The 12,767-nt window shown below is 37.4% G+C and overlaps 1 protein-coding gene across 34 annotated transcripts in view; it reads right to left on the reverse strand.

The window, feature by feature from the left end:
- The window catches only part of NRXN1 (neurexin 1), a 1,145,126-nt gene that overhangs the window by 15,170 nt on the left and 1,117,189 nt on the right, over window positions 1-12,767 (reverse strand). For 22 of the 34 annotated variants that reach the window (XM_031655575.1, XM_031655556.1, XM_031655563.1 and 19 more), the window contains one exon: window positions 10,013-10,100. In XM_031655575.1, the coding sequence (XP_031511435.1) occupies window positions 10,013-10,100 (88 nt within the window). The remainder of the gene's footprint in view (window positions 1-10,012; window positions 10,101-12,767) is intronic. The other 12 variants (XM_031655576.1, XM_031655565.1, XM_031655562.1 and 9 more) reach the window with 1 other exon arrangement.

A 12,767-nucleotide genomic window follows, 5' to 3' on the forward strand; every position in this document is an offset into this window, starting at 1 on the left:
TGCATTGTAGGGCATGTTGTTTCAGGCCATTCATTGTGGTGCTGCATGTGGAGCTTGTTCCTATTTTTCTGTGAGACATTCTATCTTTAATGGATCAGTGCTCTCTGGCTCCTATGGTTGGAGTGAATTACATTTCTCTCTCTTTCAAAATTTTATTATGGTATTTTATGTTTTAGGTGTCATAAAATCAATCATCTAAGACTATTCTTTGGTAATAAATAGCTGACAGCAAGGCTTATTATATTGGTAAAAACTCCTTTGATTAGGTTTCATTGTTTCTTTCTAAAATTGTTAAGTCAATTTTTCCCCACTTCCTTCCCTGCTCTGGAATTGCACAGTGTACTCTGGATGAAATCCAAAGTAGACTTTCCACTGCAGAGTTGCATGCTGGGTCCTAGGTGCACCCCTCCTCCACCAGGGTGCCCGCACAGCATCTATATAAACCAGAGTCATTCTGTGTAATGGGGCAGTGTACAATTTTCCTGATTTAGAACTGGGTCTGTTCGCTTTGGGTGATCATCTTTATATTCCTGTCATGAAGCTACTGCTGTCTCAATTTTCTTTTGTTGGGAAAAGATCATATTCTTTTTGGTGAAAGAACAATAGCTAAGGTGAAAGATTAGACAACTTCCCCTCTGAGCCCATTAGAGAGAAGTGTGTCAAGTCTAGCATTAGGAAATATGAAAGACAAGGCATCCATCATGGTGGGGAGGCTGTGTGGGTAGGTGTGCCTGGTAAGTCACGCTGCTGGGAGTATTCCTGAGTGTCCTAGGAAGGAAGCAGGAAAGTTAATCATTTCTTCTCTCAAAAGCACTCTCCCTTTCTCTCTCTCTCTCTTTGTTTAGTATAAAAAGCCTAATTTTTTTTCCCTCCACAAATAAAATAAGAAGAGCAGAGGATATGTGCTCTCCTCCTACCACAGGAACCTAAATTTATCCAGCTAAAGCATTGCTCCTGTCTTAGTAGCTAGTGAGAAAAGTTTTATGCTGATAGAATTTAGAAATACTTTGAAAAACTTGCTAGATGCTAAAGTATCCATCAGTAACATTTCCTTTTCGTGTTTGGGGATATTTCCATTTATGATATGGTTTACTATTTAGTTAATTTGCTGGTACTACTAATAAAAGCTAATTTATATTATCAAAGCTTAGACTATGTTAAGTGCTTTAGAAGCATTGTCTCATTTTTATCAGTGCAGCAATGTCATGAGTATTGAACACTATTCCTTTCATTTTGCAGATGTAAAAAGTTGAGTACACAGAGATTCAATGATTTGCCTCTAATTACACAGTAGGTGGCCGAATTGAGATTTGAACACAGGCATTGGGATTTCTCAAGTTTACTCAATGAAAGAAAATATTTTAGTGTGTCCTTAGATGTGAGAACATCAGTATTTTTCTTTCTCCTATTTTCTTTCTTTCCTTTTTTTTTTAGTGTAATTAATGGCCTCTGGCTGTACTGGCATCTTTAATACATCATTTTTAACCTGGAAAATTAATAAAGTATTCTGGTCTATGCTATTATATTGCCAGTGCCAGGCTTCTTATAACATTTTGTTTATGACTAAGGAGCAACTCATGATGAGAGTGATCTAATCGACAAGTTACTGTGTTGAGATGAGAGCTGAAGGCTAAAGCCAAATGTAGCATTTGCTGCTCCGTGGAGCATATGCGCCAACAATGGAAGCATATTGGCTCCTCACGGAGGCAGCATGTCCTGTAGATTGGAATTCAGAATATGCTGGCTTACCTCTGATGTCATCTGAGCAAATGTAATTAATGAAGTACCAAGAAAACGCCACAGGAAGCCAATTTCATTATCAAAACAGGTATTCGACACAAATTACAAGACAACCTGACTTTATCCTTCCTGGATTTCATGTTTTTGTAAGAGATAAACTTACCTTATATTTTTTCTAAACTAGTGCTACATTCCTCCCTTCAAGGTGGTTAAATATTTCAGAGCATGGATGTGCATCTTGTTGTCTTCTTCCAAAGCTCAACAGGACATGTGCCATACTGTTAAAAGGCTCTTATATTTTAGCATCTTCCAATAAGAAATTGCGATGTGAAACTGGTTATTAATGCTCTAAGGCTGGATACATACAGGTTGCCTAAAAACTTATGCTGTACTCATTACTGAACAGAGTTTTCTGTTTCTTATTGTAGTAGGTTTCTGTATTAGCAGCCATCTATTTTTTACAGACTTCAGGTAAATGCTTAATCTCCCTTAGCAAACTCACTTATATGCTAAGTAATTATTTTAAGTGGCCAATCATATGTTAGTTAAGACATTTTAATACAGCCCATTCTCTCTAATGCCTAAAGAGACTGTGCTGATTTTTTACTCTGATCAAATGCGCAATGCCTTATGAAGGACCTCAACACAAGGCAGAATACTGCCTCCAATGGCACACAACCAATGCTAGTAGCAGTGGGTCCTTCACCTATCATTGGATGTGTCACAATTATTTGTTAAACCCTTAGTATGTGGTATGTGCCAGACACTGTGCCAAGCATTATGTATGAATCCTCTTTTTCCAATCTCATAATTAACTCTATTCTCCCCTATTTTACAGACAAGGAAACTGAGCATCAAAACTACTAAGTAACTTTCCCAAGATCAGGAAAGGGCTGCATCTCAAACTAGTTCTATGTAATTACAAAGTCCTGGCCATAACTAATATTCATTTCTGGGGGCATGTCACAATTCTTTTAAAATGTTAAGAGCTTTTCTAAATTGTGACAACCATTGTTTAAAAAAAAAAAGTCCAAACCTCACAAAAGGGTAAAAATAGTTCAATTAAATACAAATTCCTATATTCTAAAAAACAAAACAAAACAGAAAGACACATGTATATGCACACACATACACACACACACAAAATACCTTTTGCTCATGATTTTGTTTCCTGCTGGACTCCTGGTAGAAACTAATTTTGTTCAATAAAAACTGGTTGCTGGGAAAGTTGATCTCAACTTAACCAAAGATAGGCTTCTTCCTGACTCTGGTCCCCTGGCGTTCCATTTCTTAGGGCATTTGTAATTTCAAATACTTTATCTGTCCCTTTGATGTGTAAATATGCAGGACTTGGGAGAGCCATCTCTTTATAATATAAACATCAAAGAAGATAGCACCCCTATCTCCTAATTTCTGTGGGAAGGGTAGGAGCCTAACTTCAGTGGGCTCTTGGCTCCAAATTGTTAAACTACCCCCTGTCATGAAAACATGAGATACTTTGTTTACATTTCCTTTGGGTGAAGCCCATTTGCAAGCACACTTGGTCCCAAATCCATCCATCCTAGCAATTAAATATTCTCCATCCTTCTTGTTTGTTTGTTTTCAGTGAGTTGTGCTCAGGCTGAACTCTGGCCCACCTCCCCTATTGCGATAGCCTCAACTAAATCTTCCTTGCCTGTTTAACTTTGTTCAATGTAATTTTTAATCTGACTTTACTGCCTTCAGAAAAGCAGGGGGAAAGTGAATAAAAATGACATGTGATTTTGTCATTTGTCATAAAATGGCTACTTTAACCATGTACCATTTACTTTTACTCCAGTGTTCTGAATAATTAACTATATATGGAAAAAACATTTCCTACACCAGCATGTTGCACCCTGAAACCCAGCTAGCACATCGATTTCCAACTCCACCTGCCCCATCCTGCACCTGAATGATGAGCTGAGCCCTCAGCACTGATTCTGGCCTGGTACTCAGGAGATGCTCTAGATGTTCCCTCAAATGGAACACTCATTGCCACAGTTTTTCTGGCTGCAGCTCAAAATCCTCCATTTTGATAGCAATGTGTTGCCTATTATGGGCTAATTAAAGTCACTTTTGAATAATTACATAATAAATAACACACATTTAAATGTAGAACAAAATTATTTTCTAGTCAAGCTCTAAAAATATGATCTAGCAAGATAGTCCTTTAAATGATCGTGATACTTATTTAATGAAAAGATGCACCTTGTTCAATATACATATCTTTATTCCTAATGTGGTTAATGATATCAATTCAATAGAAATCCCTTGATCTTTTCTCAAAACAGCACACCGAAAAACCACTCAAATTGCATGGTAATTGCAACAAATTTAGCTTAATGAATAGTAATACATGTAAAGAATATGACATGAAATTATTTAAATGAACTTTTGAAAAATCGATTCTATATTTGTGAGGTGCCTGAATTTTAGAGGAAAAACCTTCTGCATTCCAACAAATTATAAGCCCACCTCTTCTTAACTAGAGAATACACCTGCTCTCTCATACTGCATGACATGACTTAATCTCTCTGAATCTCTCTGAATCTCTTTAGCTATGAAAATGCTTCATAGTTTCACAAAATAATGACATGGAATAATGTTTGTAAAGGACTGAGAACACAGAATAAATCTTCACCAAATACTAGTTATTATTGCTATTTATCAGTGCTTATATAATCTGAACCTTGATCAACATGATTCCTCTGATAGGCAATCAACCGTTCTTTTGAGTGGTTGTACTGATGACCTCACCTCTTGTGTTCCAGCTAAAGAGATGCCACAAAAAATGGGTGATGCTTTTCTTTTTCCCTATGACCAATGAGATATTTTATTATTCAATGGAGTTTTTCTTTTCCAAGTTTGATAAAAGTTTAATTGATTTGAAAGTGGCTAATATCCCATTAGCTACCCATCCCTTAACCACTCATAGAGAATCTTAGCACTGTAAATCTAACAGGAAATTGTCCTTCCTGAACAGGGCTCCCAGAAAACAGGAAGCAGGTCCAATTCCCTTTGTAACAAATGATAAATTAGAGTTATTTATTAGGGACCTCCTACAGCAAAGAGGGTCATTATCTTCATTTAAGATCTTGAGTATCAACATAAAACTCACCTTTTACAAACTTCTTCAGGAGTTTTGAGAAAGGGTTCTATTCAGAAGAGGGCCCCCAAACTAAGAGATACTGAGATGATTAAAGACCTTCTTGGAACTTAAGTGGTTTTGCAGTGTTGCCATTTTGTCAATTTACTAAGTGGATCTAAAATGTAAAATTTCAAAGACATGTTTTACAAAAACTTTGATTCATGTGAAAAATGAAGTCTTGGAAAATATGTGTTTGTGTGTGTGTGTGTAAAAATAATAGTAATAACAGCAAACACTCATATAACACTTATTTTGAGCAAAACATTTTTCTATAACACACTTTTCATATATTAACTCCAGCAATCACATATCTAGGCTGAGAAAAAAAATCACAGAAGGTGTAAATGTTTTGTGAGAAAAATTATGAAAAAAAATGTTATCTCTCATGTGTCTAGGCTTCTTAAACTGGGCAGCCTAGGACAATAGTGACCTGTGACCTTGTTACCAATAGCTGGTTCATATTTCTACCTGTTCACTAACAGCTGGGGTTCAGTTAGCCCTCCTCAAGCACATCGCCAATATTTTGTATTCTGAATCCATTCTTTTGTATTCTGAAACTAATTATATCAATGCGAAGTTATCATCCTATGCTAACTGTGCAGGACAGTGTGGCTGAAACAAGTATAATTGAGTTCCATGTGTTCCCACCCAGGAGGTTGACCCTGATCTAGTTTTAACACGTACAGTTCCCATCAGGAGGCCTGAGTGGTTTCATCAGTGGCCCACCAATTTTCAGCCAGGAAAAGTAACAACATGTAAAAGGCAAAATAGCTTGGAATTTCTTTTGTATAACTGAACTGGGGGAAAAAGCTACCATTTGTGTTCTACTTCATGTCAGACATTGCAATAAATGCCTTCAATATATTAATTAATATAGAACTGAAGGCCGGGCGCGGTGGCTTAAGCCTGTAATCCCAGCACTTTGGGAGGCTGAGACGGGCGGATCACGAGGTCAGGAGATCGAGACTATCCTGGCTAACACGGTGAAACCCCATCTCTACTAAAAGTACAAAAAACTAGCCGGGCGAAGTGGAGGGCGCCTGTGGTCCCAGCTACTCGGGAGGCTGAGGCAGGAGAATGGCGTAAACCCGGGAGGCAGAGCTTGCAGTGAGCTGAGACCCGGCCACTGCACTCCAGCCTGGGCGACAGAGCCAGACTCAGTCTCAAAAAAAAAAAAAAAAAAAAAAGAACTGAAAGTATAAACTCTCTATTTTTGCTCCCAGAGCGTAGCGGAGCAGTGGGTATATAGTGACACTCAATAATTGATCAATGATGAAGCTGACAACCCACCAAATATATAACTTTCCTGTTCATTAAGAGTTCTGAGTGGAACCACAGGTAATTCCAATTTATCAAATATTTGATAAAAGGAAAAATGTACTAGTACTCAAGATGATGCTAGATTTTTCCTATTTCTTCCACTAACAGCTTTAGGAAGGTACCTAAATAAGGAACATAGCACATTTTCAGAGAGAAAGCCATTTTTTGAAGGTTGGGGAGGGTCAGAGTGATTAGAAAACTCATGAGTAAATGCTTAGGGAGAGTGAGGTACCCAGAAGATTTGGGCAACACACCTATAAAGGTAACAGTGCATCTTACAAAGATTTGCTTTCACTTGCCCAAGGACTAGCAAATGTGCATAGAAGATATGTCTGTATCAGAATATTTACCTCAATATGTTAGTTTTATAAAAAGCCACTATCCCAAAATACAGCCTAATATGCAAAATAATTTTTATTAAGATATTTCTAACATCTAATAGCAGCTACAATTATCCAATGTGTAATAACAGCAGCAGCTATAATTATTGTCTATTATTTTACATTTGCATTCAAGATGAATCGCAAGCAGGAAAAAGAGATTTAAGAAAACCAGTACATTAGGAAACAATGAGCTGCAGGAGGGGCAGCCTATGATGGAGCATTATTCAGATTTAGGATTCAAAACAAAAACAAACAGAAAAATGCAACCCCTATTCCAAGAAAAAAGTTGAAAAAATAGAAAAACATCATATAAACTAAGAATTTCATTAGAAGCTATCACATAAATAGAACCAATTTCTGCCAAAAGAGTCACCTCCATATGAAGCATGAAAGACAGACTTGAAAAAAAAAGTAATAGGGAGTTGGACAGAAAAGGCTAATGTAGAAAGAGATTTAACATCAGAAATTGAAAGAGACATGATTCATGGCATACATTATCAAGACCAGGGGAGATAAGATCACAGGACAGGTTTATAGTGAATGATCCCATTATCACAGAATAATCTGAAGTTCTTGCTTTAACAGGAACTGATAAATTGAAAACTGAAGAGTGAGGAGGGACACGGAGGGACATATGGAAAGAGAGGAGAAAAAGTTAAAGGAGGCTTGGTGCAAGAGTGTTAAAGGAGCTGTCATTAGATGGAATCCGTAGCTGGTGTGTTTTTCATTTTGGGCAACAGACTTTGGTGCGGTAGAACAGAATTAAAATTGACAGAACAAGTCCATGCAGGCAGCAAGAAAAACAGGGTTCCTGCTTCCTGGAGTTTACCTTCTTGTGGGGAGATTCAAGCTATACATTAATGAATGAAAAACAAATAGATAAGTAAACATGATTCTTTCAGGTAGTGATACTGTGGTAAAGAAAACAAAGGCAGAAAGATTCCCTGGAGTATGGCAATTAATAAGCTGCTACTCACTTTCCATTGTGTTATGATATTTAACAAAGCAGACAAAATTTGGGTGAACAAGGGGAAGACTATGGCAAAAGGGTTACCAGATCCCCCTTTTCTCTCCTCTCCTCTATCTTCTTCCTCCACTATCTTGTTCTTAGGTCTAGTGTCACCAGAGCAAAAGGCAGTAAACTAGTCTATAAGGAATGGTTAATCAGACCTACAAGCAATGGCTCAAAGAACTGGATCATTCAGCTGAGCTCAAGAAGAAAAAGTGACAATTGTAAGTGCAATTAGTTACTGTGATTCACTAGGTACTCAAGGTAAGGATTCTGCAAGAAAGGTATGATAGCTTATACTTAGACAGTAAAAGACGGATTCAGCAAGACCTGTAGTTAGTAAGAACTTCAACAGTTTTCATCACTGTATTAATACTGTGTAAAATACTGAAAAAACAGACTAACCTCAAGAAAACAGTAATTGGGAAAACAAAATCAACTATACATAACACACACCCCAATATACAAAGACCAGACTTTGTTACATGGACAATTCATGCTAGAGGATCTCAGAGAAGAGCTAGAAAAAAGAATGTCCTCGTGTGAAAGATTAACACCAGGAAGGTTGGACATGTGAGCATAGAAGAAATGGGGAAGATAAATTTGAGGGTGGGAAAAGGCAGAGAGATGGGACTGATATAATGACAGAAAAGCAATAGCAATGATTTTCTTTTTTGTTGTTGTTGTTGCTAACTAACAGAGAGATTAAGCATACCAATGAAAACAAAGGCAAGATTGCAGTAAAGGGGCCTGGGATAGTGCCATGATGTGACTATATCTGTCACGACAACCAAGAGGGAATGATTGCAGAGGTCAATGAGCTGGGAGAATGGAATGGATGATCGTGAGAGAGCTGATCATTGTGAATGACAGATGTTTCTGGGGGCTGAGAATCCTGACTGGCACTGTGCAGCCTTGAGGAAAGAGGACCAGAGCATACCCAGCCTGGTCTCCCACGCCCTCTCCTGTTGCGAGGTTACTGCAGAGCTCTTCCCCCTCCCTGGCACTCAGCAGCTGCTCTCTAAGCGCTAGAGTCAGTAGTTACAATCAGTGGGGGAAGTGATCTTCAAATATTCAAAACGAGATGCACGATACACATCCCGATTTACTCTAAAGAGCAGATTTACTCTAAAAATTTACTCTAAAATGTATTCTTCACATGAATGCAAATTCATTGCTTTCTTGTGACATGAAATTCTCCTGGGATTTCAGGTGACGTCAATAGACACCACTAGCAGACAGTGGCTAGTCCATATCCACCTCACTGATTTTGTTAATGCAAACAATATTATTATTATTATTATTATTATTATTACTATTTTGAGACAAAGTCTCACTCTGTCACCCAGACTGAAGTGCAGTGGCGTGATCTTGGCTGACTGCAACCTCTGCCTCCAAAATTCAAGTGATTCTCCTGCCTCAGCCTCCCGAGTAGCTGGGATTACAGGTGCACACCACCACCCCTGGCCAATTTTTGTATTTTTGGCAGACACGGGGTTTCGGTATGTTGGCCAGGCTGGTCTCGAACTCCTGACCTCAAGTGATCTGCCTGACAGGTTCGCAAAGTGCTGGGATTACAGGCGTGAGCCACTGTGGCCAGCAAAGAATATTATTGGATTTAAATACTGCTTTCCAAAAACAAAAGAAAACAAAACTAATCGAAATGAGCCTAACACTTGAGATTATGAATATCTGGAGTCAAATCTAGGCTCTGCTTCATTTATTTTTCAGGGTCTACAGCCACCACTTAATGGTATAAGAGCTGTATGGTAATATTATTTATGTGTTAGTCACATCAGAAGATGCAAACATATCATAAAGAAGTAAAATGCTTCAGCTTGAATTTTAGGGAAACAAGGCAAGAATCAAATATTTCTCTATTAAATATATCAAGGACTCTACCTGCTGTTTGTTTTACTACTGCCATAATACTCTCACTTCCAAAATTGAGAAATATATCACTTAAGGTAATTTGCTGGCAGAGTGAGTGGTGGGGATTTTTTGTCAGCAGAAAGGTCAAATAATTTTGCACAATGTGCTGCAATTTTTTAGCTTTATAATTTTACTATGAGTGACCCAAGGGAAAACTCATTATACTGTTCCACACAAAAATTATGTTGTGAGCTAATGGAAAGTGAACAGTAAGGTAGCAGCCTTGTGTGCTATACCCACTGCTTTTTCTGAAATACATAATCTTGGCGTGTTTTGTTTTTAATTTTTTTCAATAAATGTAGAAAAATTTATGTAAAAAGTAAGAGTCCTCATCTTACAATCAACCATTGTATAGGAGGGTAGCCTTCTAGACATGAATGTAAGGCCCTTCTAAGGAATATAACATGCAACAAAGATTCACAGTAAAGCCAAGGAAGTAAGAAAAAAAAGTCGACTAACCTAACCCACCTGAGCTCGGCTCACAGGGGTCAATGTCCTCATCATCACTGGGACACTCTGCTGAGGCCACAAGGATGTCATCTGTGGTCTGCAAAAGAAACACATTCAGTAGATTAATTTAAAGAGTCCTAACAGACTCTCTCATCTTTGTCTCATCGACAAGTGAAACGCAACTTGTTTATCAATAAACCAAATTCACCATTTCCCTTTCAAAAGACACAGAGTTTAAATTTTAGACCCTTCATAGAAGTAACTGCCTATTTGTGAAAACTTGATTACACCTTAGTTTACATGAGGATGTAGAAATGGTGACAGCCAACTTGTCGATACCTATCCACTCAAATGCAGATGGAAGCTGCACACAGTATCATACAGAGGTTTAAAACAACCTGGGAGAAACAGATGATTTGACATGTATTACAGCCTGGAGAGCTACAATGTATGCATCAGTGGGCTTTATGTAGTACTTGTGCTTGGCCTCCTAAAAGCAGAATAGCCATAACCTTTTACATTCACGACTACGTAGAGTTTGATGAATCTTTGAGATATAGCTTGTTATTGTAGGAAACACAGATTAAGTAGAGAATTAGATAGCTCTTTCATTGGTGCACAAAGGCAAGGAAATACAATCCATTTAAGACACTTTTCCATTTTCATTATGATTTCACACTTGAAGCTAATTTTTGTAATGTTCAGATAGCAGGTATTTCTTCCCCATCATCCCTTTCATCATTATAGTTTCATAATAAATGAAAAGTGCATTCAAAGTGGGGGAGGGGAAGAGGTGATAGTTTTCTCTGTGACATTCTAGTTGCTTCACTGCGCTTATAGCAAAAAAGATAACTATCACTGTAATAAAAAGCAGAGTGTGTAAATCCTAGCAGTTAGTCACATAATCAACACATTGATAAGCATGAAAGGTTGTTCTTTATTGCCGCTTACAAGCTGCAGTAAATTCAGCATAGATACTGCATGGAATTTGTAAAGGCTTATATCAGAGTTGGCTGTGCTAAAGTAAAACAGAGATTCCAATGTATACAAATAAATAAAAATATCTCATTACATCTACTAAGGACTAAAGAGATCAGAATTGTTCAAACAATACTCAGAACTGCAACATTGATACAGTTCTCATTTAAAGGTGGAATTAAAATAATATAGAAAACAATAAAGGTCTTCAAAGAAAAAGCAGAAATACGATATGAGCACCTAATATTAAAGGAGCACCTAATATTGTCACAGATTAAAGTGTAACTAAATAATTTTTAGGAAAGTTGTGGCATTTTGAAAAATGGAGACAAGGGGTGATGAACTTTTATAGAAAGTATTAGGCTTAAAAATCTTTCAGGTGCAGGGTCTTTAAGAACAAAAATTTGTTCAGATGCAAATGCTTTACAATATAACTTTAAATAAACAGAAACCTTTAAACAGCATTTTAGATGGTTTCCTGTTACTCTGCTCTTAATTCTGAGACAATTGGGAGAGTTTCTGGATTTATGCATTTTGCTGCTGCTATTTTAGAAAGGGAAGTTAAAAATACTGGTTTTCCAGGAAGTGTAAGTCTTTTTTTTTTAATTGTTGAATTTATTGACAAAGTTATTCATAATATTCTAACTTTTTATTCTTCAGTGTTTGTGGCATTTGCAGTGCTAACTCCCTTTTCATGCCTGATATTTGATAATTTGTGGGCTTTCTCTCTCTTTTTTTTTTTTTTTTTATTATAATAAGTTCCGGGATACATGTGCAGAATATGCAGGTTTGTTATATAGGTATACATGTGCCATAGTGGTTTGCTGCACCCATCAACCCGTCATCTACATTAGGTATTTCTCCTAATGCTATCCCTCCCTTAGACCCCCACCCTCCGACAGGCCCCAGTATGTGATGTTCCCCTCCCTGTGTCCATGTGTTCTCATTGTTCAACTCCCACTTATGAGTGAGAATATGGAGTGTTTGGTTTTCTGTTTCTGTGTTAGTTTGCTGAGAATGATGGTTTCCAGCTTTATCCATGTCCCTGCAAGGGACATGAACCCATCCTTTTTATGGCTGCATAGTATTCCATGGTGTATATGTGCCACATTTTCTATATACAGTCTGTCACTGATGGGCATTTGAGTTTGTTCCAAGTCTTTGCTATTGTGAATAGTGCTGCAATAAATATACATGTGCATGTGTCTTTATAGTAGAATGATTTATAATCCTTTGGGTATATACCCAGTAATAGGATTGCTGGATCAAATGGTATTTCTGGTTCTAGATCCTTGAGGAATCACCACACTGTCTTCCACAATGGTTGAACTAATTTACACTCCCACCAACAGTGTAAAACCATTCCTATTTCTACACAACCTCCAGCATCTGTTGCTTCCTGATTTTTTAATGATTGCCATTCTAAACGGCATGAAATGGTATCTCATTGTCATTTTGATTTGCATTTCTCTAATGACCAGTAATGATGAGTTTTTCTTTTTTTCATATGTTTGTTGGTCGCATAAATGTCTTCTTTTGAGAAGTGTCTGTTCATATCCTTCACCCACTTTTTGATGGGGTTGTTTATTTCTTGTAAATTTGTTTAAGTTCCTTGTAGATTCTGGATATTAGCCTTTTGTCAGATGGATGGATTGCAACAATTTCCTCCCATTCTGTAGGTTGCCTGTTCACTCTGATGATAGTTTCTTTTGCTGTGCAGAATCTCTTTAATTAGATCCCATTTGTCAATTTTGGCTTTTGTTGCCATTGCTTTTTGTGTTTTAGT

Source organism: Papio anubis, chromosome 14 (genome assembly GCF_008728515.1).
Source record: "Papio anubis isolate 15944 chromosome 14, Panubis1.0, whole genome shotgun sequence".
Classification (NCBI taxonomy): Eukaryota; Metazoa; Chordata; class Mammalia; order Primates; family Cercopithecidae; genus Papio; species Papio anubis.